At 42.6% G+C, this 27266-nt stretch overlaps 1 protein-coding gene across 3 annotated transcripts in view; it reads left to right on the top strand.

Annotated features, from left to right (window-relative positions):
• The window catches only part of ATP10A (ATPase phospholipid transporting 10A (putative)), a 177028-nt gene that overhangs the window by 61265 nt on the left and 88497 nt on the right, over positions 1-27266 (top strand). For all 3 annotated transcript variants that reach the window (XM_019434747.2, XM_019434748.2, XM_019434746.2), the window contains exon 2: positions 25789-25993. In XM_019434747.2, coding sequence (XP_019290292.2) covers positions 25789-25993 — 205 coding nt within the window. The remainder of the gene's footprint in view (positions 1-25788; positions 25994-27266) is intronic.

Here is a 27266-nt window from a genome sequence, read left to right as displayed (position 1 = left end):
CAGTGCTCAGAAAGTTTCTGTGGGGTCCAGGCCTCGGAGAATACAGCAGGGACCCTCTCATTTAGCCTCACAGTGTGGCCCCTCTTCTGTTAGGACCTTAATTGCCTGCATCTGGCCTCTCCACACATCCCCATCTTGCGGCCAGTCAGTGAGCACATCACATCCTCCCAACTACTTTCGTCTTTCCCTATGTCCAGGAAAGCTTGTTCTAATGTTAGCGCTTGTGAATTTCACCATCCGCTAATCCTAAACCCAAGTCCTAACTGATCCAAGAAACTTCTCTAGGTTCCTCCAAAGAATGGATAGCATTTGGTATAACAATACCATAGATCCAGGCTTGTCACCTATTAGGGAGCAATATTGGTGTAAAATCACATGTGTTGGGAATCAGTAGTTACTTAAACAGAATGTTTTCCACCTGAGAAACTAGACACAAATGAGAGAATGTTTTAATGAAAGTTGTTGAGCAATTGTGTTGAAATAATCCTTGTTGTGCATTTAACCATTAATTTATGGCTAGCTGCTTAATCCAAATATCCTGCAAGACGGTAAGGCCATAGTGAAACCTTGAAAAAAAGCAAATGCAAATATGAGAAGAAACTTGAGAACTAGGAAGGAACCTTGATATCCAGGGGTGACTCATGGCAATGTTATTTTCAAATTGCAAAATGAAGGGCCTTATTGTACTACAGCATGGGAACAAAGAGTTAAACAGGGTGTGTTCTATCAGCCTGCTGATATATTTGGCACATTTGAAAAGTAAATATAATGTTTAACTTTAAATGTTATTGCTTTTTTTTTCTTACTAGTATGTTCTTCTGTGTTCTTCCTCAAAGAAATCAGACTTTAACTTCACCTCCATTATAAAGACAAGGCAGCTACAAAATTCAGAAAGAAGTCATTTCAGAGTCCTAAATAGTACCAATAAATGTATTTTTCTTTTAAAAACATTTGGTTAATTAGGATTTCTTTTAAAACTATCATCCCACAAGGAATGCTTGACTGTTTTGAGAATTGTCAAAGCGTTCATTCATTCTGCCAGAGTATCTCTGGGAGGCCTGCCATGACTGGGTGTGGAATGGTGCCCTGAAGACCAGCTAGGGCCCTGTGCATTTAGCTGTTGTGGACTCAGTGAATCTAGGGCACTACCTGCCTACCAGCCCCACCTGCTGGTGTACAGGTACTCTGAGACTGGGCATCCAGTCACCTCAAGAATGCAGAGCTATTTGGTGGTAGAGAGAAGAAGGTATTTGAGCCAATTCTTAAAAAATGTGAAGATTCCACCAAATGAAGAAGTGAGTGATGTTTTGCTAGTCTCAACTCAGTATAATCATTCTTTAAAAGTCCTGAGAACCTCTCAACTCTTCCCTTTTGTTCTTTCATGGCTGACCAAAAAGCATACTCTGAGCTGTGATGGAGACCCATCTGTTTGACAGAAACATGGGTGTGTTGAGGTAGGCTGTGGTCAGAACTGTAATTTAGATGAAGTAGAGAAAAATACGTGCCTGCCCTTCAGTTATTCCTAGGGAAAGAATGAATTATGACTTGGGGAAAGGAAACATTTATGGTGGGGTAGAGGAAAAGAATGTGTTAGGGCAGCTGTTTTGTGTATCCGTGGAATGAGTAAAAAATCACTCATTCCATGCATGGCCAAGAGGACATTTAGTCTTCTGTATGGAAATAATCATGTTGAACAGTTTTCATTGCTTCTTCTGAAAGCAGTAAGGGCCACTTGTAATAAGATAAGCATCTTAGGAAGATTATTTGAAATAAATAGCAGATGTGCCTTCCATCTTTGATTCTAAAATACCTTTTCCTCCAGTCTGTTTGGGAATTATGGGAATTACAGGTTTTATTTTTTGTCTTTTATTTTTAGTAAAGGTAGAAACTTGTTTTCATGAAGCAAATTATGAAATGCTTGGCAATCCCTACAGTTAGGTGAATTTGGGGAAGGAAAATAGCCCAGCCTTCATTTTTTACATAAAATGGATTTAATATTTCCTTGTGTTCAGCCCTTTAGAAGAGAAGCATAACCCTTTAATCTGTGGGCCCAGGAAGGTGCTAGAGAGGAACATGACTCACCTTTGTTAGGCTATGAGACTTTGACTTTTATCTGGGCTTTACTTGTATGTTAATGCATTAATTTCCTCACCAAAATCTATAAATAGAAAACTGATTACTGTTTGAACTCAGAAATAGTACAAAAGTAAGTGTGAAGTGTGGTGCAGTGGGTAGGTACATTTTTGGTAAATGCTACCACCGAAAAATTGATGATGATCTATCTATCTACTTCTATCTATCTATCTATCTATCTATCTATCTATCTATCTATCTATATTTAATAAAGTCAGTATCTTTTCCCTGGATCATGACTCTTGGGCACAGTAGAAAGAACTTAAAGCCATGTAGGTGGCAGTGTAGTTCCAGTCCCTGTGAGATACTAGCTCTGAGGCCAGTATTAAGGCAGGGCATGACAGATTCCATCTGTATGATGGTCATCTAAAAACAAGCTTGGAAAGTCTCATTGAGTGGGTATCCAGCAGGCTCATGTGGGCCCATGTATGGATGTTGGGACTGGCATCTCTTTGTGGACTACCATCTTGGTGGACTACATCTTTGTGGACTACCATCAGTGTCCTGTTTCTGGCAATGTGCCTTATATTTCAGGACAGTTTTTACTTTTCCTCCATTCTTGCCTCCCCATTTTCCAAACCCAGAGTGTCTACCTACCCAGGATTTATTATAATTTAAGCAAATCTAAAAATTCTTAACATTTGTGTAATATTTTATACTTATTTTTTTTTAATTTTTAAAAATGCTTGTTTATTTTGAGAGAGACAGAGAGAGAGTGGGGGAGGGACAGAAAGAGAGAGAGAGAGAGAGAGAGAGAGAGAGAGAGAATCCCAAGCAGGCTCCAAGCTGTCAGCACAGAGCCTGACAAGGGTCTCAAGCTCACAAACAACGAGATCATGACTTGAGCTGAAGTTGGACACTTAACTGCCTGAGCCACCCAGGTGCCCCCCTGTAATATTTCATACTTTCAAAAGAAATTTCACATTTACTATTCATTCAACTATTCAGGAAACATTTATTTGAATATATGTGTTAAACATTCAATAAACTTGTAACCTGTGTTGGAAAATTCTGATTTGATTCTCATGGACGGTTCTGAGAGGCAATTCACTTTGCATCATTAGCCATATTTTACAGATAAGATGACTTAACATTCACATGACAGAAGTTGGATGGCATATCCATGCACACTCACACAGTGAATGGCAGAGATGAACTTGAACACTTGCTGTTTGTTTTAGGTCTCATGCTCTTTCTGCTCTATTTTGATGTTTGATGCTTCTCTTGTCAGTTTCCTTTATGTGTATATCTGTGTATACCTCTTTGTGCACGTGTGCACACACACCACATACATGTACGTGCACACGCACACATCTTGGGGGCAGAGCATTGTGAAGACAGACAGTAGCATGTGGGTAGTATTAGAAGTATTAGAGAAGCTGCTATTCCCATTCTATACTCAGAGAAGCCAAGGCCCATGGAGGTTTGGGAACTGCCCAATGTGGTTAAAACTGAGTGAGCTTCATTCTTGGGTTTTATGAATCTACTGTTCAGTTCACCTGCTGGCATGTCCACTGTGAGCTGTCTTGGAAGTACAAACAGGATGGCAACATGCTTTGTGGAGTTTGGAGAATGTGTATCCTTGTGGAAGTAGTGCTGGTGACAGAGTCACTTATGAATGGGGATGGATTTAACCTGCCTGAGTATAAATCCAGTTGCACTGGGGCTAAACCCTGGTTCATCCAGATGTACAAAGAGCAGTTCAGGCTGCTTATCTGATTCTTAGAAAAATCTTTGACAGTCGGTGTGAATTGCTCTAGAGACACAGTCCTTGTGGCTGAGAAGCAGAGAAAATGTGCAGATGCCCAGATGCCAAGATGACATTGGCACCCAGCTTGCTTAGCACCTCATGTGTCCTTAGCACCTAGCATGTGCCCAGCAGAACCAACAGACACTTGATAAATTAATGAATGAAAGAAGGAAGGAGCCTAGCTGGTGAAGAGGCAGTAATGTGGTAGACCTATCTGAGAATCTAGAAGAGAGGAGACCAACACGGGCCACAGTGTCACTAGCCAGTTACCTCCTTACTAATGATTTGCTTCCCCTCAGACCCCTGAGATTGCTTTGTCCAGGGTGTCAGATGCAGATGTATTGCTGAGACTTGGCTTGCCTTATCAGGAATTATCCCACCTCACTAAGATTTTGGTCATGTAGGCACCAGATGGAAATTGAGTTCTGGGTAAAATCCCAAAAATGGCACACCCCACTTTCCTCATATGTAAAATGCAGTTGTATGTACCAAGTTTTTGGCTATGATTCATTTCAGGGAGAATAATGGCCTCCCCAAAGATGTCCATCACTTAATCCTCAGAACCTGTAAACATTTTAGGTTACATGGCAAAGTAGAATTGAAGTGGTGAAAATCACATGTCCTTAAAATGAGATTATTTTAGATTTTTAGTGAGCCCAGTGTAATCACAGGGGTCCATGAAGTAGAAGAAAGTATCAGAACGGGGGCACCTGGCTGGCTCAGTTGGTTGAGCTATCAGACTTCGGCTCAGGTCACGTTCTCATGGTTCGTGAGTTTGAGCCCCACATTGGGCTCTATGCTAACAGCTCAGAGCCAGGAGCTGCTTCAGATTCTGTGTCTTCCCCTCTCTCTGCCCCTCCCCCACTCATCCTCTCTCTCTCTCTCTCTCTCTCTCTCTCTCTCTCTCTCTCTCTGTCTCTCTCTCTCTCAAAAATAAATAAAAAACATTAAAAAAAATCAGAAAGAGAACCAGAAAGATGGCACCTCAGTAGAAAAGACTTGGCCTCCATTGTTGGCTTTGAAGATGGAAGAAGAGGCCATGAGCCAAGGAATGTGGGAGGCCTTTTAAAAACTAGTAAAGGCAAGGAAACAGATTCTCTCCTATAATCTTCAGAAACAGACACAGCCTTGCTGACACCTTGATTTTAGCTCAGTGAGACCTATATTGGGATTCTGATCTCTGGAACTAGAAGATAGTAAATTTGTATGGTTTTAAGCTACTGAGTTAGTGGCAATCTGTTACTGCAGCCATAGAAAACAGATTCATGATGCTATTGACCTGACCCAACAGACTGTCTACATAGTCCAGGTTGCAGTGAGGGAGGCTCTCAGGCCTGGAGAATCTGCCTCGACATTTATCAACATATTCATCTCAGTTTTCAGAGAGGAAAGCCCAACTCTGTGTTTGCGATGTTAAGACAACACAGTCTGTACTGTGGGGATGGGCATACGCCAGTGTTTCCACAGTGCACTTTGCCCAATTTCTGTTCTGTTCTAAGAAGAAAAGCATCCAGACGGAGAGTTTCCAAATAACATGTTGGCCCAAAAGCAACATTTTACTGACTTAAAACAGGAAAATAATTTTAAAAGTCTCTCTGGTGAACAAAGATGGCTTTGTATACGGTACTGAACCTAAGTAGGCCACATGCCCTCATCATGTGGAGCACATGTTCCTTTTGTTGACATAAAAAATGTAGATGAGATCCTTCCCTTTGGAATACTGGGAGGTTCTCTCAGCCTTTGGCCCAGGGCATGAGGCTAGCTGCTCACCAACCTGCATCAGTTAGCAATGTGGTGAATCCATAACAGAGGAGATTTGCCACTACAGTGGCTTTTATGTTCTGGCAGACACCTCAGGCTTCAGAGATTAGTGTGGGGGATTTCCTATGGTGGACTGTGATGCCCTTCCTGCTCAATGGTAGGAAAGAAAAGCTGGCCAGGTAAACATTAAGTCCAGTAGTGTCAGGGCCAGGGTGCTGTATAGAGCTGGAAAGTGTATTTTTTTGTAAAGCAAGCTGTTCCATGCCAGATGGAGCAGTTTTACCAAAATGAGCAAATTGAGACCCAGGCATTGGCTTCCCTAGGATGTGAATAAGAGTCAGCATTTCAAGGCTGAGTGGTTGTACCTTTCCCCAGAAGCTTGCACCTGAGATGCATTCACAGCCGCCCTAAGTACAGAAGAGAGTTTAATGCTGCATTACCCACATTAACACATCCACTCTCCATCACCCATGATGCTGGCAACAGTAACTTTTGTCCTCATTTTACAGATAGGGACAACCGAGGCTCAGAGACATGATGGCTGTGCAGCCTGCAAGTGCCAACTTGGAGGCTTAGCTTGAGGGCATAGTCCTGCCCTGGGCTCTTCTTCTCAGCTCACTTGCCTCATGCTTTGTGCCCAGGTACCACTGAGGGGCACTCAGACAGCCCCATCCGCTGTGCGTGGGCTCCTGTTTGGAGGTCTGGGGAGCTGCTGGCTGAGTAGCCTCCTCAAATCCCAGTGTGTACATGACAACGTGTGGGCAAGCACACATGGGATGAATCCGCTAATACAGCCCCATCTCCCTGGGGACATTGTGCACAAACACGCCAAAAGCTTTTCTTCAAGTTAGTTACCTAAAAGGAAACATATTTTCCTTCACCCAGAGTGACTCACCAAACTTTTGGCCTGCGGCTGAAGCTCTAATCAGGTAAACATAAGGATAGTGCAGTCAGCTAGTTATAAGAATATAAGAATATATTAAATGCGTTGATTTTACCTCTGTAAAAACACAGTCTCTGGTGTTGTTGAAATACTAGTAACAAAACTGAAGAACAACAACAACAAAAAAGGAAATAAGAAATAGATGGTTAACATCATTACTGTTGAGTATTGGTGTTTGAAATAAAGTGGATCTAATTAGGACAGGTGGGAAGCCTCAGGGAATGTTCCAGAGTGGGCTGCAGGACTGACCCTTCCACACTAAACTAGGCTTAGTTTACATTATTGGGGACTCTAAGAGGAGTGATGTTATCTGGCTTGTCCACATATGGGTGGCACTGTGTGCATTTTGGAGGGGGAGAAGGGCGATGGCTGGCCAGAGTGGTCAGGCAGCTCCCACGGAATCAGGTTTTGCTCAGTGTTTGTGTGTTGTCCTGTCCACTTTAGCAGTGGGGACCTGGAAGCCATTTCACCAGATTGGAATTTGGCACTTTGCAGGAAGGAGAAAAGAGTCAGCTTGTTTTTTCTCCTGTTGATTTGAATCTTCTCGTTGTTCAGTGCTGCCTTCTAATGTGTCCTTGGTCATTTGCTAGGACATCCACAGGCAGGCTGCAGTAGGTGATCTGACCGACCCTTCCCCCACCAGGCACATTCCAAGAGTCATTGTGATTTCATGTGCACATTCTGTCATCCATGTGAAGCCTACTTAAGGAAAAAAAAATTTTTTTCCCAGTGGGTTTCATGACATATGATTCCAGGGTTAAGGAATAAAATGTCTACAGAAATATTTCCAGTAATTCTAGTGCTAATACACTATCTGGCATATTTTGGGAAAATAAATACTACTGATAACACGAGTGATAAGGATAATAACACATTGCTAAAGCCAAAACCATAAATCTAATTCAGTTGCATTTAGATTGTTAAAAACATAAGCAGAAATCCAGAAACATTAAAGTAATTTTTTGTTCCTATTCACAAGTTCTTTGAATCCGAAATCACTAGGGAGAATTGAGGGAAGAGTCCGTTATTCCCTCGTCTCAGTAGACTGCAGCAAAGGCCCTAAGTCATCAATATTCGTGTTTAAAATTGGACCAGAGGTAAGAGGTCCGTTGGGGACCTGTGATAGTCATCTGCCTCATGGGGTGGGCTCAGCTGTGCAACAGTGATTTAGTACTGATGTGGTGGGAACCTCCTGGCTGATTCAGTTTGTCAGAAGGGACATGCTTCTTATCTTTGTATGTTTGTGAGGTGATGGACGACACTGTGTATGTAACCAGTTGTATCTTGCTCCATGTCCCAAAGAAGAGAAATGTTTGGTTCGTTTGTTTTCTAAATAAAACTGGCAAAAACATGTACAATTTAGCAATTCCCATTTTTCAGCATTTCCCCCTGCTAATAATCTAATGTTGGAAAGTGAGAGTTACTTTAGTTTTGGAACAGGTTTCCTGACTTCTACCTGCAGGTCTTTGGGCACTGACTTACTGACTTAACACCCTCAGACACTCAGTCTCTTCATCCTTAAAATGGGAATGTCACCACTTCAGGGGCACTGCAGAAACAGAATGCAAACCATGACTCTGCAGTGGCCATTGTGGGATCCAGCTTGTGTGGCATGGGGGTGATGGTCAGAGTGGGCAGTCTCACCATATTTTTACCCAAAGAGGAAAACTGAATTCTTGCATTATTGATGATTCACAGAAAATGATTGGGTGAAATCATTTTCCCAGGTTACTGCTGCCATTATTGCTTTGCTAGAGAACAATAAGATTTGGCTCTCACCTATGAATACCAAAGGTGTCTTAGGTCACCACACAAACTGCATCAAAAGAAATTGTGTTACCATAGCATAGTTTGATCTATATTTTAACATTCCTTCTATTCAAGGGGCTTCATCTCTGAGAAGAACAGTGCTTATTTGAGGTCTTTCACTGACCCTGCTTTGTAGGCTGTCATAATTGAAGGACATTTATAATAGTTCTGGAGAAATGTTATTGTACTGATTCTTTTAGAAATGCTTAATATAGAGAAGAGGTTGCTTGCATGATTTGTAGTTCTGCACAGTAGGAAGAAACCCAGGGTGGTGTTGGTCAGGGACTGATCTGGAGGTAAATGCTTTTCAGGAAGACTTCCCAGTGGTTCAGGGAGAGACAATTTGGGTTGCCCTCACCCAGTCTGCCACGCCCATTGAGTAAGAAAACTGATCAGCTTCTCTGGCTTTTAGTCTACTTAAAATATTAAATTAATGGGAGGGATCTTGTCATCAGCAAAACCTTTTCACCTTCAAATTCTGATTCAGAGAAGCAGGGGACTCTGGGGGAAATGGTGGCCTGCATGCAAACCCTTTCACCCTTTAACCTCACATGCCTGAGCTAAGTGGCCACTGGTGCCTAGGTCTCTTTGCATCTGGAGCAGACCTTCGGTCCATCTGGGTCCTTGGAGAGCACTGGCACAGCTTCGGGACATGGGCTGCTGGCACTGGAGAACAGCATCAGAGAGCCCTGAGGTGAGTCGCACAATGCAGAGCATCTTGGACAACACCTGGGCCTTCAGAAGTCTTTTGGCTTTCAGTGGGGAAGGTGGCTGTCAGTGCATGCAAGGCTAACCAGATGCCCTGGTCCTTGGGATCTTTTCCTGCTCCTGGGGCTTGAAGAGACTGCCAAGGAGGGCTGGGTGAAGGTTTGTGTTCCCCACTCACCTGGAGAACCACTTTACCTTCCACAGAGGGGACCAGCTATCACTTTAGAAAGCAAAGCAGAGCATAGCACAGCCCAGCCCAGCCCAGGTGTGCTAACCAAGAATAATAACCATTCCTCCAAAGGGGCCTGGCCGCCAGGAAGAGGAAGATGGTTTGAGCAAGAGAAATCGAGTCAGGGGCAGAGAGACTTGTGGCCACACAGAGAACTGCTCACATTAATTGAGGGCACTGAGCATACTGAGAAAGGGAAATGGGGAAGATCAGCTACTGAAAATGGGAAGAAAAACTGTAAAATACCTCGGAACAAATTTAACAAAGGCTCAAGCCCTTCCTGAAGAAAAGTGTAGTACCTTTTGGCGAGCATGAGGCGATGAAAAGCTTCCTGTTGTGGCCTTGGGTGGGAGAGCAAGTGCTGTCGTAATCCCAGTTTTCCCAAGAAGAATATACATGTATGTGTGCATTTTGGCCTAGAAGGCTCTCTTGGAATTAAATAAAACGACCTTCAAAGTTTTTTTGTTTCTATAATTTGTTTATTTTTTATAATTTACAGTTAGTTAGCACATGGTGCAACAATGATTTCAGGAGTAGATTCTTTAAGCGCTTTACCCATTTAGCCCATCCCCCCTCCCACAACCCCTCCAGCAAACCTCTGTTTGTTCTCTATATTTAAGAATCTTATGCTTTGTCCCCCTCTCTGTTTTTATATTACTTTTGCTTCCCTTCCATTATGTTCATCTGTTTTGTCTCTTAAAGTCCTCATATGAGTGAAGTCATATGGTTTTTGTCTTTCTCTGACTAATTTCACTTAGCATAGTACCCTCCAGTTCCGTCCACGTAGTTGCAAATGGCAAGATTTCATTCTTTTTGATTGCCGAGTAATACTTCATTGTATATATATACCACATCGTCTTTATCCATTCATCCATCGATGGACATTTGGGCTCTTTCCATACTTTGGCTATTATTGATAGTGCTGCTATAAACATTGGGGTGCATGTGTCCCTTCAAAACAGCACACCTGTATCCCTTGGATAAATTCTTAATAGTGCAATTGCTTGGTTGTAGGGTAGTTCTATTTTTAGTTTTTTGAGGAACCTCCATACTGTTTTCCAGAGTGGCTGCACCAGCTTGCATTCCCACCAACAATGCAAAAGAGATCCTCTTCTCCCCATCCTTGCCAACATCTATTGTTGCCTGAGTTGCTAATGTTAGCCACAGGTGTGAGGTGGCGTCTCATTGTGGTTTTGATTTGTGTTCCCTGGATGATGAGTGATGTTGAGCATTTTTTCATGTTTCATTTGGCCATCTGGATGTCTTCTTCGGACAAGTGTCTATTCATGTCTTCTGCCTATTTCTTCACTGGATTATTTGTTTTTTGGGTGTTGAGTTTGGTAAGTTCTTCATAGATTTTGTATACTACCCCTTTACCTGATATGTCGTTTGCAGATATCTTCTTCCATTATGTCAGGTTGCCTTTTAGTTTTGCTGATTATTTCCTTTGCTGTGCAGAAGCTTTTATTTTGATGAGGTCCCAATAGTTCATTTTTGCTTTTGTTTCCCTTGCCTTCAGAGATGTGTTGAGTAAGAAGTTGCTGTAGCCGAGGTCAAAGAGGTTTTTGCCTGCTTTCTCCTCTAGGATTTTGGTGGCTTCCTATCTTACGTTTACGTCTTCCATCCATTTTGAGTTTATTTTTGTGTATGGTGTAAGAAAGTGGTCCAGGTTCATTTTTCTGCATGTCGCTGTCCAGTTTTCCCAGCACCATTTGCTGAAGAGACGGTCTTTATTCCATTGGATATTCTTTCCTGCTTTTTCAAAGATTAGTTGGCCATACATTTCTGGGTCTGTTTCTGGGTTCTCTTTTCTGGCCCATTAATCTGAGTGTCTGTTTTTGTGCCAGTACCCTACTGTCTTGATGATTATAGCTTTGTAATACATCTTGAAGTCCATAAATGACCTTAAAAGTTTTATAATGTTCCAGTATAGCCAAGACTTTTTTTAAAAGATGAAGGGAGGGCTTTGTATCAGTTAGTAGAACCAGGGCTGCAGCATGAGGTGCCCTGCAAAGTGGGGGTAGGAACCCATCCAACAGTCGCCTCCATATGCTAAGCCAGCTGCCTGGGGGCTCCTTCCCCCCAGAGTGGGGCACCCAGTGCTAGAGCTGATCTGATACACTGTGCAATCAAATCAGTAGTACCACGGTATGGACCTGAAAATGACAAGTTGATTGCTTGAACATAATAACCCCCCAATAAAAGATATTGTGTGTGAGAATTTTAGAGTAGGTATTTAAGTTCCATAGGAAAATGATTATTTAGTAAATAACGTTTATACAGTTGGCTCTGGGGAGGAAACAGCATTGTACCCTTTGGTTGTACCTTGTAAAAATGAGTATCAGTTGGTTTGAACATTTAAATATTAAAAGAACTCTGTACTTCCCCCATCAAAAAAACAGGAATGCTACATGGTACAGTCCAAAGGCACAGGAGACTCTCTTGGCTAGGCCTATAAAGGTCAGGAATATTTAACTAAATAAAAAATTTTTTTTAAATTTTTTTTTCAACGTTTATTTATTTTTGAGACAGAGAGAGACAGAGCATGAACGGGGGAGGGGCAGAGAGAGAGGGAGACACAGAATCAGAAGCAGGCTCCAGGCTCTGAGCCATCAGCCCAGAGCCCGACGCGGGGCTCGAACTCACGACCGCGAGATCGTGACCTGAGCTGAAGTCGGACGCTTAACCGACTGAGCCACCCAGGCGCCCCCTAAATAAAAATTTTAACTGTTGGGGCACCTGGATGGCTCAGTCAGTAAAGTGTCTCAGACTCTTGATTTCAGTGCAGGTCGTGATCTCACAGTCTGTGAGTTCAAGCCCCATGTCAGGCTTTCTCTCTCTCTCCCTGTGTCTCTGTACTTCCCGTTTGTGCTCTCTCTCTCTCTCTCTCAAAATAAATAAACTTAAAAAAATTAACTGTGATAAGGCAAAATATGCCACAAATTAATATTATAAAACCATGGTTCTTTAGACAGAAAAAAAATGTTTTCAAGGCAGAAGATAGTAAAGAGGTTAATATTTTTAATATGAAAGTTCTCACAAATTAAGTGGTCAAGAAGGAAGCAAACGATACAGTGGAAAAAATGAGGGGAACATAGGTATTCCCAGAAGAACAGGTCAATTGGCCTGGGAGTCAGGGTGATGCAGATAGAAAGGTATAAAGGGTCTTGTCCTGCCTATCAAACTGGCAGGAGGGTTTTAAAGAGAGAAAGAGTAGAAATTGCTTGCAAAAATAAGGGTGCTGGTACTTTTATATACCCATGGAGAGATGTGAACTGTTGCAGCCTATTAGGAAAAATTATTAACAACACAGGACCTTTCCCAGCTTTAGGGCATTACCTGCAAGAATGTGGATCATATTATTTCTCCCATTTTGTGACAATATCATGCCAACAAGTGAATTAATGTAGAAGAAATTCCCTTGACAACTCTGTAGTGTCCCCAAAGTGTTTGACATGCTTTACAAGTGGTAATGGTATTATGATGAAGAATCTGATCCCCTGGTCTTGATATCTGCTGAGCTATTTTGAGAATGTCCCATGAAATTCAGAAAAGACTGCACTAGAAATGATTTATCAAAAAAAAAAAAAGTTTTTATGTCAAAACTCACCAGGGAGTTTCTAAGTGATCTTGTTTTAAGGTATCATTTTGCTAGTATCACAAGCTAGTACATTTCCTAGGGAAAATTGTTTCTTCTAGGTGGGCAGTGTTTCATTGTACCAAATAATTATGTGAGAAACTGCACCTCATCTTCATTCTAAAGAAGCCAGAGGCCCTTGTTGTCAGGGAGAGTTCTGCCGGGACAGCTTCAGTACTTTCTGACTTCACCTCAGAGGGCCCAGCATTTTCCTTCATCTTGATTCATGTAAGAAGTCTCCTCCATGCACACATGTGTTTCTCACACATATCTGGAGTGTTTCTTAACTGTGCTTGTAGCTTTTTTTTTTTTTTTAATGTTTATTTATTTTTGAGAGGGAGAAAGACAGTGTGACTCGGGGAGGGACAGAGACAGAGGGAGACACAGAATCTGAAGCAGGCTCTAGGCTCTGAGCTGTCAGCACAGAGCCCGACGTGTGGCTTGAGCACATGAATTGCGAGATCATGACCTGAGCCAAAGTCAGATGTTTAACCAGCTGAGCCACCCAAGCACCCGAGTGCATGTAGCTCTTAGGAGACATCCGGAATAACACATATTTTAGAAAATACATTTCATGCATATGGGTTAAACTACTGTACTTTTGGTAATTTTACTATTGCAAGATTCACTGCAGAAAAATCACCCCAAATATCTTCTCTCACTGCCTCTGACTTTTAGTATTAGATTCAGAAGTAATTAGCATGTCTCACCAGAGGAGCAGATGTTTCAGTTTAGAGAGGAAAGAAGACACATTCTGGATGTTGCACAATATATTTGGGTCAAGTTCCTGCAGACTTTGCCATTTCTGTTTCAGTGCTGAGTTCTCACGTATGTGATTTTTAAAATATGTTGGTCCTGTAAATGTTTACTTAATAATCCATTTTCCAGAATGTTTGTCCCAGGTGCTTTGAAGCAGTGCTTCTCAACCTGAGATAATCTTGTGCCCCAGGAGGCATTTGGCAACATCTAGAGCCATTTTTTGCTGCTACAATTTATGGGGAGGGGTGTGCTGCTGGCATTTCTTGGGTGGAGGTCAGGTATGCTGCTTGGCATCCTACAGAGCAGGATGGCCAGCCCTCTACGGTAAAGAATTATCTGGTCCAAATGTCAATTGTGGGAGGTTGAGAACCCCTGCTTTAAAGCCACTGCCTCTCATTCTGGTCTTTCCACTCCTCTGCCTGTTGTGTAATGAGGGTTTATTGAATTGGGAGTAATTTAATGGGTCTTTTTAAAGTGCTGTGAGAATTTTCCTGGTCTCTGTCTCTCTTTGCTCCACACACATGCCTTCATTTGTGCACAATATGAAAAATAAATTCCATGAAGGATTTTCTTATCCCCAAGGCATCAGGCCTTGGCACTGATGATTATTCCACGAGGTTCTTGGATCACTTGCTCTGAACCTCCCATTTAGGGCTTGCCTCACTGCATCCTGGTTTCTCCTTCATTCTGTTTGCCTAAAATGTGTTGTGCAGCTTTCTCTTTACTGGGCCTGAGGAGTTCTTCAGCCTGCCCACGCTGGGGAGGCCTCAGTCTAGTTGGTTTGCGTGTTAGGTTTGTTCCGTGGTCTTCCTTTTTTCTTAAAAATGTGTTCTGTGGATCTTTCTAGATACTCTGCATTTCAACCTAGCTCAACCCTGAACTATTTAAAAGAGAAGCATATGCATTCAACTCTCTTGTCCATTAAGACACATTCTCTGACCAAGTCTGTTTTTGTTGGTTTAGTAAATGAAGCACAAGGTTAGTTGCAGCATGCCTGTCTCATCTATGGGATGTTTTACCAATAGGAAATGTGATAAGCTGGCAGGTCAGAAGCAAACTGATGTTTGGAAAAGAACTTTTCTTTTTACAGGGGTTAGTTGCTCTGTGTTAATGAAATAGTACAGAATGCTGCTAAGCTTATAGTCTTAATGTATGGCTATAAATGTATAGCTGTACCCATCCAAGTGCTTCACTTAACTGTATGGATAATTTTACCATCTTTCTTTTTTTTTTTTAATCTTTTTTTTTCTTTCTTTTTTTTTAAATTTTTTTTAACGTTTATTTATTTTTGAGACAGAGAGAGACAGAGCATGAACGGGGGAGGGTCAGAGAGAGGGAGACACAGAATCTGAAACAGCTCCAGGCTCTGAGCTGTCAGCACAGAGCCTGACGCGGGGCTCGAACTCACGGACCGCGAGATCATGACCTGAGCCGAAGTCGGCCGCTTAACCAACTGAGCCACCCAGGCGCCCCAATTTTACCATCTTTCTAAGTCAATAAAACAAAATAGCAGCTCTTGCTTTAACTCCAAACCACAAATTAAATGTAAGGTGGAACTTGTTCCTTAGTAGTATTTGTGATTTTATTGGTCAAAATCAAATACTTGCTTCAAAAATAATAGTGGGGAAAAATCATGCACAAAAAAAAAAAAAAAAAAAAAAAAAGGAAAGTGAAGCCAAAATAGACACTGTGGCCTTGCTCAGTTGGGAGGTCCCGGCGGATGGTCTCTGATGCCCACCTGGAAAGCAGGAAGCCTGTGGGACTAGAATGAAGGGCTGCTGGGGGTTTGGTGTGAACAGTTTCTGTGAGAAGGCAGACCCCCATTTATAAGCCAGGCACCTGAGGTGCTGGAGTTCAGGTGCCTGAGCCCCAAGCCCTCTCCTTCCCCTTCACCTCTTAATGAGGATGAGTCATTAACTTGGCAAGATAATGCCTATACGGGGGCTTGTGACCTTCAGGAGGAGCACTGTCCAGATTCGAGGCATCATCATTAATTATTGATCATTCCAGAGCCAGCTGTGTAGTACTGTTTGTAAATATATTCTGGGGGAGGGATTTTTCAAGAAAGGGTGGGGCAGCTTTGCTTAAAAGTGACCTGGATGGAGTGCCTGGGGGGCTCAGTCAGTTGAGTGTCCGACTTCGGGTCAGGTCACAATCTTATGGTTCGTGAGTTCAAGCCCTGCATCAGGCTGTGTGCTGACAGCTTGGAGTCTGGAGCCTGCTTCAGATTCTGTGTCTCCTTTTCTCTCTACGCCTCCCCCGCTTGCGTTCTTTTTCTGTTGCTCTTTCTCAAAAATAAACAACCATTAAAAAAAGTTTAAAAAAATAAAAATAAGTGACCTGTAAGATGCCTGCGGTAGGGGAGCTGGAACAGTTTGGTCCATAGCCGTGTCTCCAAAAGTGCCACGTGTGCCCGGCCCAAGTTGGGAGCACTTGTCAAAGCTACCAGGTCATTCCAAAGCCATGAGAATAAACTGCTCTCCTGCTCCACCAACCTTCCTTCAGCCCCAGAGGGAGTCCCCCCAGAGGACTGAGTCAGGTGGTGTCCTTCAGGTTGCTGAAGCTCAGAAGCTCCCAGCCACAGGTGGTCTCAGTGATGAGCTCATCTCTCAATTTGCCAAGGCCCATTTAGGGCACACTTCCCAGTTTGTAGCAGAGACCATGGTTTGGTGACTTCTAACCTTGGACATGGCTCCTTTGGTCGATTGCAAATAGGCAGGCATTTAGGCAAATTGACTGAAATTCATTATTCTGTGTCTGTCAAACACTGCTTATAGGTCTGGAACTGTCTGCCTTTCCACCCTTTTTCAAGCATAGTGCTATTTTATTTTCAGGCTACATTGGTCTCTGGGCTGCATAATTTAAAAGGAAAAAAAAATACAGAGTTTCTGGCTTGGAATTTTGGAAAGTTGTCACTAGACAACTCCTTTAGGAGTTTTAGTTGTTCTTCCTTTAGGTCGTTAGATCAGATGTGCTTTCAAAATCACATGGCCCCAAGGATTCATGATCCCCAGAGTCAGAGAGATTTGGTCCTCACCCTGCTACTTCCTGATGTGTGACTTTGGGCAGGTCATTCCATGTCTATTTCTATGTCTGTAAACGGGAATATAGTGTTGGGATTGTGTGAAGACTCCCTGAAATAAAGGCTGTAAAATGCTCTGTGAAGTGCCGGGTTCATAATAAGGATATGGAGGAGGAAAGCTGTATTTATTTTTCTTTTGTTATTATTATTAAGATACTGATGTCTCAGTACTGACAGGGATTTGGTGTCTAGACATCCAGCTGGTATTGCCTGAAAGACTTATCCTAAGACTTGAAGCATTCATGAACCTTTTACAGGAGGTCCATATCTCTTAGTCTTTCCAAAGACTGAACTCTCACTTGAGCTGCACACGAATGTGCTTGAGTGGTGAAAAGGTCTGAAGAGAGAAAAGCACCGGGAATGTTTGGAAAGGGGACCTTTGGTCTTAATGGGTGTGCCATTTTCAAGTGTGCCACTGAAAATTGCCTTTTCAAAATAAGAAATGAAACTATGGTGATTGTGTGCACACATTCCATGACTGCCTTTCCAGATTGGTTCACTTGGCATAGGAAGGGCAAAGGGAGAGGTGTGGAGGCAACGGAAGGTGTGGCACACTGGACTCCTGCCCCTGGTTGCCCTTGGTGATGGGCAGCCACCATGGAACCTTGGCTCCTGGGACTCTGGGCTCTGCTGGTCTCTACCCTGTGCCCACCCCGCCTGCCCAGCCACCCCTGCTGGCTTCCCTACTTCAACCCTTTCCTACCCTTCCTGCTCTCCCAGTCCATTTTCAGTTCTCGTTACTATTTCAGCTCTCATCATTGTGATGTCTCTGGTAATCTCAGTGATGGCATACACAGTAGGGGACTGGTCATCTCCATGCCATGAACCCCAAATTCCTCTTTACCTGCATTTGTCTTCAAAGATGTGGCCATCTCCTACAAGCCCAACCCACATGCCCCACCAGCACCTTGAAGAGATCACAGTTGGACTCTGTTCCTTCCCACAGCAGACCCACTCCTGGGTAAGATCAGTGGCACTCACATTTCAGCCACCAGAGCTGGAGATGTGGATACTCGAATGCCCATTCTCGTCTAATCATTCATGGTGTTTGTCCAGTGACATAGATTATATAGTCAAACTTCATGCCCATCATTTCCTCCTGTTTCTATTTCTTTTTTTTTTTTTTAATGTTTATTTATTTTGAGAAAGAGAGACTGCACACAAGCAAGGGAGGGGCAGAGAGAGAGAGAGAGAGAGAGACAGAGAGAATCCCAAGCAGGCTCTGCACTGTCCACATGGAGCCCTAAATGGGGCTTGATTCTATGAACTGTGAGATCAGGACCTAAACCAAAATCAAGAGTCCAATGCTTAACCTAAAGAGCCACCCAGGTGGCCTCTGTTTCTACCCTGTTGCTATTTCTGAGTCTCATGATCTCTCTCTCTCTCTCTTTTTTAATGTTTATTTTTGAGAGAAAGAGAGAGAAAGAGAACAAGCATGGGAAGGGCAGAGAGTGGGGGGGGGGGGGGGGATGGAGGACTGGAAGCCAGCTCTGTGCTGATAACAGCGAGCCCAATGTGGGACTTGAACTTAGGAACCATGAGATGACCTGAGCCAAAGTGGGATGCTCAACCAACTGAGCCACCCAGGTACCTCTCAGGATCTCTTTTGATCCCGCCCTGCCTTGTCCTTGATTTGGGCACTGCCCTTCCAACCTCTCCCTAAATTGCACTCTTTAGTATAAACAGTCTCCTTGGGGGAGGGTGGAGAATGGCTTAGGCTAAGATTCTTTTCATCCTTTAAGATCTAAATTCAGATGTCCCCTCTTCCAGGAATCAGTCCCTGATTGCCTAATCAAAGTAAGTGTTCTTCCTTCAGCATTAAATTGTACTTAAAAATTGTAGTGCTCAAATATTAAAACCCCAAACCTGCATCTCTTCTTTCTCTTCCTCACTTCCTTTCTTACTCATCTACCCAAGATATTCCTTTGTTGATTAGTCTTATTAAAGGAGAGACATGTTTAAAGAAGGAGAGAAAGCAAGGGAGTCAAGTGAGATGTGCCTGTTACCCCTGTATACCCCCACTGCCAGCACCTGAGTAGGGTGTGGGTGTGGTGAATGGTGGGAGGGCAGGAGTGGGGTTCTCTGAGTAGCTGTGACAATAATTTGCAATTGAATTAAAGCTGACATTTTTACAACATGGGAAAGTATACAATAAAATATGGCCATATAAAGATGTTAGATAATGTAAGGGTAAGAAAATCAAATGTGTATGCATGTTACAAACATTTCAGACTTTTCATTCATCTCCTAAATTACCAAAAAACGGAAGACGCAAGCATCTCCAATTGTAAGATGTCCTAGAAGCTGGCAGGTGGCAGCTCTGTGTGTGTGGCATGCAGTATTTTGTGGACATGATCAGAAGTGTGGGCACTGTAGCATTGCAGACACCCACTGCTACTTTGTGTTGATTACAGTGTCACTAAACTTGAATGATGATGTCATCTTACAAGTGAGGAGTAACTTGTGTGGAACCAATTAGTGTGCCTCTTTCTGCAGCCCAGGAGGACTCTTAAGAACAGATCCAATTCATTCATGAATTCATAGACCAGGTTGGAGATCAGGGACAATTATTGTTGTGATTGTCCTTGTAGAAGGAATGGCAGTGGGTAACCCGGAATATTGACTGGTTGTGGGCAAATTTGGAATCTGTTGTCACCTTAAATTAAAAAAAAAAATGCTCTTTTACTATGAGGGAAAATCTCAAATATATTTGAAATGCAAATCTACTTGAAAACAACACGTTAAAGATGAAAGTGTAATTCCCTCATTTTCTGCACATGCCTTTTTTTAAAACTCGATCTAAATTTGTTTGGATTTGTGAAATAGATCCAACTTCACCACATTGGAAAGATTTATAAATACATTGTTGAAAACCCTGAGCCATTGCAGAGACACCTTAAACACTGGAGGGGTCAGGGGTCAGTAGGGTTGCAACATTCTAATGCTTTTCAAAAAAATAAAACATTAACGAAACATTTCAGAGCAGTAGTTCTTGAACCCTGTATTCATGAATAGCTACATAAAAGTAATAGTGATCTCCAGGAAAAACATTCTTTCAACTACTTAAAGTAATTCCTGTAAACTCTGTAAGTCAGCTGCCTCCTCTTAGGGAATTGTTTACTTAAGAACCTTTTTTTTTTTTTTTTTTTTTTTTTTTTTGAGAGCGAGAAGGAGAGCAGGTATGAGCACGCAAGTAAGGGAGGGGCAGAGAGAGACTCCATCCAAAGCAGGCTCTACACTGTCAGCACAGGGCCCAATTCAGGGCTTGAGCTCACCTACTGTGAGTTGATGACTTGAGCTGAAATCAAGAGTTGGATGCTTAACCGACTGAGCCACCCAAGTGCCCCTATTTAAGAACCTTGAAAACATAACTAGTACAAATAAATAGTTTAACTCAGCCTAAATATTAAATAACCAAAAATGATAAATTAAGGGATCTTAAAATTTTATTTACTGCTTGTCTTTAAATAAAATTTGTCACTTGTCATACTTATATTTCCTTATTCTTTCACCTGTGCATTAATTATGTTGTTTCGGAGAAAAAAAAGGCTCAGATGAGAACTGCAAAGCTCAGCATGACTAATTGTAAAATGTTAGTAATAGATTTTCCCAGAAGAGGAAATCTATTAATCACAGAAGGCTAACATTAGCCTCAGAACAGATTTTCAAGATCATCTATTTAACATTCTCACTGTTTAGCTGAGGAAACAGCTGGCCTAGAAGTGAGGTGGTTGGTGCAGAGAAAAAGGAGTGGCAGGCTCTTTTAGAAAAAACTGGCTTTTGTCTCTGGCTTCATACGTGGTGCTTTTAAATGTAAGACATTTTTATTATTCTTTCCCTTTTTAGTGTTTTTCTTTTTCTTTGCCCCCTATTTCAGAAGAATCACACTTTTTTCGCTCATGACCTTTGAAATCTTGGTTTGACACTCTGCTCAGACCTGTCAGGAATCGTGAGCAGAAAATTGCAGCTAAATGCAAGAGCCAGTTGCCATTCCTGTGGAGGAATCATGCACCATGTTTGTAATATTTATAACATAGCCCGTATTTCAAGATTGCACATTTTCAGGGTTTCTCCACATTTTAATATGTTATTCGGGCCCTCTGATGGGCTTCCACTTTATGTGGAGAGAGAAAAACACTTTTGGATTATAACCAGTCCTGTTCTATGCATTCTTTTCTCGTTAAGTAGTTTTTCCTCAAGTATGCAGACTATAAAACTACCAGCAGAATCTTTAGTTTGTTACACACTGTAGAAGACGAAGCTGCCAGGATGGGAGAAGCATCTAGCTCCTGCTTCTGTACAGAAAATGGAAATGGTGTGTATTAATTTTTTATTGCTGTGCAACAAATCCCTGCAAACTCAGCAACTAAAAACAATGTTGCAACAACATGGATGGACCTGGAGGGTATTACGCTAAGTGAATAAGTCAGAGAAAGACAAATACCGTATGATCTCACTTATATGTGGGATCTAAAGAATAAAATAAATGAACAAACAAAACACAACAGAAACAGAGTCATAGATAACAGAGAATAAACTGTTGGTTACCAGAGTGGGGATGGGTTGGGGGGGGGGGGGACATTGGTGAAGGAGATTAAGAGGCACAAACTTCCTGTTATAAAATAAATAGGTCATGGGGATGTAATGTACAGTGTAGAGAATATAATCAATAATATTGTAATCACTTTCTATGGTGACAGATGGTAATTTCACTTATCATGGGGATCATTTTGTAATCTATAAAAATACTGAATCACCATGATGTACACCTGAAACTAATAGGATATTACCTGTCAAAAGAAAGAATCCAGATACATTATCTCGCATTTCCTGGAGGTTAGGAATTCAGGTATGGGTTGGCCAGGTCTTCTACCTGATGTCTCACCAGGCTGCGGGTGAGGTGTTGGCTGCAGCTGTGTTCTTGTCTGAGGTTTGCATCTTCTTCCAGGCTCTTTTAGGTTCTTGGCGTAATTCAGCTCCAGTGGTGGTAGGGGGGAGGCCTTGTGCTCTCAGCTCTGGCCATGTGGCCCCTCTGAGTTCCTGTCACTGGCATTAGGCCCAGGTTTATAGGACTCCTGTGGCTCTGTAAGGCCCACTCAGATGATCTCTTTGTTGGTTGGCTCATAGTCTACTGATTGGGTCACCCTAGTTACATCTTCACAAGTGATTTCCTCCACATTCATACTTAGTCCCTACCTCACTCAAGGGAGCTGGCAGGGGTGTGGACACCAGGACTGGGATGGAGATTTGGGGGTCATCTCAGAATCCTATTGCCAGGGGTAGTTGGCACCTGTTCTTAGAAGGAATGTGTGGGCAAACTAAACAGTGCCCCTTCCTAATTGCTATGAAGGAATCCAGAATATTGAGGACTTTGATGATTTCAAACTTGCCACTGTAAAAAATATAATCCGTGTGTTTTAGGGGAGTCCTATGGTCCTGCAGGTGTGCAGGCCCATGCCTGGTTGGCATTAGATTTGGCAGGGAGGCCATGGGGTGGTGAGATTATCTCCTGATATTTGTGCCACAGAGAGGAGGCTCACACATTCTGTCTACCCCGACCTGTATCCATACTGACCTGAGGAAATGGAGGGCAGTTCCAAATCATTTACCTGCTGCTTAGAATAGTCTGAAGAAGAGTGTTATTAAGAAGCTCGTGTTTATAGTATTGTGTCAAAGGATTTATTTTTGTCTTCTCTGTGGTACTTTTCCTGTGCACAGATGTGTGGGGCAGTGTGGGACTCATGCCTATGGATAAATCACCTGGCACGGTGCCCCTCCACTACCCGCTTCCTCTGCTGTCTCTTCCTCTGTCACTGCAGGCTGGGAGCTGGTCCTTCCAGCAGGAGTCCTGGGACTTGAAGTTGTTAGGTGTTAGTCTGCTCGGGCTGCCATAGCAAAGCACTACAGACCAAGTGTCTAAAACAAGCTTATTGTCTTCTCAGTTCTGGAGGCTGGAAGTCCAAGATCAAGGCGTGTCGGCAGGGTTGCTTTTTCTTGAGGCCTTTCTCTTTGGCTTGCAGATGGCTGTCTTCCCTCTGTGACCACACACAGCCTTTCCTCCATGTGCACACATCCCTGGTGTCTTTTCCTCTTATAAGGACATCATTCACATTGGGTTAGGACCACACTCTGTGACCTCATTTCAACTTTAGACCCTATGTCTAAATACAGTTCCTGGGAAAAAATAAGCATATACCCTCCTCATGAGACAAAGGGCTACTTATACGTAATGTGTTATATGCAGGAGATGTTATATATACATATATGTGAATATATAATATATAACATAATATAGTATACATATAGCATATAAAAATACATATGATATATATAATATATAGTATTGTTATATAATAAAAATAAATATGAGAAAGTAGGCAGGGATATTGCAGGGCTTGATGTAGGGTCCGGACTCAGTGTGGGTCTCCAGCTGGAATCGTTGATGGACTGTGGGGCTTTGATGGGGAATTTTTGGTCTGTTGGTGTGTCAAAGGGGTTCTGTCATGCTGCTCTTCTTTCACAAATGACTCCCAGGTTTGGGTTTTAAGGGCCCAGCCTCCTGCAGAATTCCCGTGAACTGCAGGGCCTTTTCACAGAAGCCATTATGGAGCTACTCTGTGTCCTGCTCCCTTTGCTTTCCATGGCTCACATGGGTCCTCTCGCGAGGACTGTGACTGAGTGCTCACAGATTGCAGGCACATCAGGGGGATTGAGGGGTTGCTGTGGGGGAATCTCCTGTGTGGCTCAGTGCCTCCACCAAAATTGCTGGTTTAAAAGCAGTGCTCTGATGTAGTGGCCAAGCTAACGTTTTAAGATTTCAAAGCAGGTGGAAACTGACTCTATGTTTGATGAGTTCTGTAAATGGAATGTAGTTAAGATAAACTGAACACAGACCATTCTGCTCCTCTTCTTGTCATCACCTTCCTGTGCCATCCCAGGGCAAGTCTGGGACCACTGGTCTCCTGGAAACCCCTGTCATCACAAATCCTGTCCACCTCACTCTCAAGAGTGTATGCTGCCCTCCTTTGTGACTTAGCTTTTGGAAACTTTCTTCTGGAAGAGGATAGGCTCTTTCACATTTCTTTGTACTTTCTGTGGGAATCCAACAAATGGTCATGATAAGGAATAAAGATTAAGGAGCTAATGCTTGCAGTGATATAAAATCAAGGTTTGACCTTTAGGAAAGGAAATAGGAACATTTAAAAATGTTTCATCTGTCTCACATCAAGGCTATCTGTCCACAGGGAAGAGGTCAGACTGGAAGTGAGCCAGCAGGATGGTCAGGTGATTGAATGCCCCTTCTGTGCCTTATCTTAGAACCAGCTGATGTCGGATTGGAGGCTGATGGGACCTATCACACCTATTTAAGCAGCCTTGAAGAACGCCCTGGCCTTGTAAGGAATGATGGGTTGGCCTAGGAAGGATAGTTTTGCTCACACTGGGGGCTTGATTATACAGTCCCCAAGGGTTGCTATCCAGTGGTTTGGCCTTGCCTTGCATTATTTTTGAGGACAGAGCTATATCTAATTTATCTCTGTTGGTCCTAACGTGGCCAAACTATGCTTCGTACATAATCAGTTTGGTGGATCTTGAATTAGAAGAACAAGAAAACAGAGGCTTTAAAATGGACAGGGATGGAGCAGCTGATAGTTGTGAGCTCCTGGAAGTTTTCCATAGGTTTCCTCAAATCCACAGTGTGGAATTAAATAGATGTGTAAACCTCAATACTTCTCCCAAAGTGGAGGAGTCCATAAGATTTGGCTGACTCGAACTACCTTGAGATCCAGACTTGCTGCCTGAATTCAGGCTTTCTGGGAACTCAGGCAAGGGAGAGGCATTGTATAGGGCAGGAACCAGTAAGAAGGTGATGGTTACATTGAAATGTGTTTTCATGTTTTTCTCCCCCCAACAGTATCACCCAGAGCATTTCTTGATGAGATTTCCTTATAGCATATCATGTTGATCTAAAGTCATGTTTCTATACTTATTTTTATAAATTAAGTGCGCAAAACTGCCATGAAGGAACTATTAAAAATGCCCTTTGTAGGATTAATTGGCCTGTATTTTCAGAGTTAAAAAAAAAAAAAATCTGAAGAAGAAATCTACAATGTTTTCATCTAAATATCTGTTAATAGTAACTATTGGAAGTTGAAAGCTGACTGTGTTGGGTATTGTTCTGGGTGATTGGCATATGCTGTCCACTTCATGTTGAATGATGTGGAGAGGATGCATCCACTGTTATCTCCATTCTGCAGACAGCAGGACAGTGAGATGTAGAGAGGATCTACTCTCTGTGAATTTGCCTGTTGCAGTCACTTCATAAAAGTGCATTCATATAATATTTGTCCTTTTGTGACTGGCTTATTTTACTTAGCATAATGTCTTCAAGTGTCATCCATGTTACGGCATGTAACTTCATTTTCATGTCTGAATAATATTCCCTTGTCTAGATATATACCACATTTTGCTTATCCACTCATTCATCATTGAGCATTAGGGTTGTTTCTACCTTTTGGCTATGGCGACTAATGCTTCTATGAAGACAGATGTACAAGTATCTATATGGGTCCTTGCTATTAATTCTTCGGGGTATATACCTAGAAGTAGACATTTTAACCATTTTAAAGTATATAATTCAGTGGCATTTAGTGCATTTATAATGTGCAACCATCACCACTACCTGATCCCAGAACATTTTTATCAAATGGAAACCTGTACTCAATAAACACTTTCTCCCCATTTCTCTTACCCCTAGTTGCTGGTAAGCACTAATCTACCTTCTGTCTCCATGGATTTGCCTATCCTGAATATTTCACATAACTGGAGTCACACTATATATGTGGCATTAATGAGTATCCTTTTTAAACACTTTCTTTATGGAAATTTTTAGTAGAAATATTTGTTAAATGTGCCCATCACACAGATTCAGGAATGATCAGCCTCCTGCCAGTTTTGTTAATGACAGTCTCTTTATCAGGGAGGAAAAGCAGTATGTGAACCGATTCTGGAAAGAAATCCATGTGGGAGATTTTGTGCATCTTCGCTGCAATGAGATCATCCCTGCGGACATTCTCCTGCTCTCCTCCAGTGACCCAGATGGCCTGTGCCACATTGAGACTGCCAACCTGGATGGAGAGACCAACCTGAAGCGACGGCAGGTGGTCCGCGGCTTCTCAGAGCTCGTAAGTGACTGGATACATCCAGGGCACCCTTGGCACCACGCCCACACAGTATCTCCCACATTGCCCTCTGGGCATCTGCACCCTATCCCCCAACTCCAGTGGCCAGGCCACTTTTACTAGTAGATAGGTGTGGGACTGAAGGCCTGAGAGGACCCCTGACCTGCCTGAGCCCATGACTGGCCTATGGCTGGGGGGAACAGAACCCAGTTTTTATAACCTTGATTTCCACTCTGTACTTCTGAGTTTCTCAAAACAGTATTTAAAGTTGCAGAGAATGTTTATGACCAGCTGACTGTTGACATTTATCCAGTAGTTGCTCTAGTTTGCTAAATGGCAACACACAGCAGAAGTAATGCCCTATTCTGAGAGTGTAGTTCTGAAACATTTTCTCCTCAAGGCTGTTTCTGAGTTTGGCATCCGATTTTCTGTATCTGAATTCTGCTTTAGAGAGCCTCAGCCACAGCTCAAAAATGCACAGTTGATGGGAAATGAGAAGTAGGAAGGGAAGTCGGGTCTGACTGCCTACATTCACCAACAGCCTTGTGGCCAGAAAATTCAAACCCTTCAGGGGTTTCTAACCTTCTGTTGACTGTCCTCTCTCACATAATGTGTGTCAGTCAATGTCATACTTTGGGGGATTTTCTTCTGTGTCACTGAGAGCTCTCCATGAGCTCCCCCGGGGAAATCGACCTTAGAATCAAGATAAGGTAGGCTTCTCTCGAGCAGTTGGCTTGTTTTACAGCTTATGGATCTCATCCTGAGCATTGTCAGTATTTTGGGTGGGTGTTCATTGGGCAGGATTTATTTGGGGGCTGGCATCCTTGCCTCCCACTCATGAGTGAACATGTAATTCACTCTTGGTCACTGTGACAACAAAGGTGCCTCTGTACACTTTCAAAAGCCCAGATAGAATTCCATAAGTTGGGGCTCCCCACCTTGCCCTGGCTGGTGGGAATTTCTCACACTCCTCCAGCCCACAGTGAGTGTACCTGGACTTCATTACCAGCATCTGCCCTTACTTCTTTCCACATGTTTCCTCATTTACTTTTTTTTTTTAATGAGAAATAATTAACACAATATTATAATTAGTTTCAAGTATACAATGTTATGATTCAGTATATTGTGAAGTGATCACCACAGTAAGTGTAGTTAACATCCATCACCACATACAGCTACAATTTTGTTTTCCTGTGATGAGAACTTTTAAGATCTACTTTCTTAGCAACTTTCAAATATACAGTGCAGGATTATAGTCACTACTCGTTTACTTTTC

This window comes from Panthera pardus, unplaced genomic scaffold, assembly GCF_024362965.1.
Source record: "Panthera pardus isolate Hobbes unplaced genomic scaffold, ASM2436296v1 HiC_scaffold_24, whole genome shotgun sequence".
Lineage (NCBI taxonomy): Eukaryota > Metazoa > Chordata > Mammalia > Carnivora > Felidae > Panthera > Panthera pardus.
Note: the sequence above shows the minus strand (reverse complement) of the source record. Positions and strands in the feature narration are given on the sequence as shown.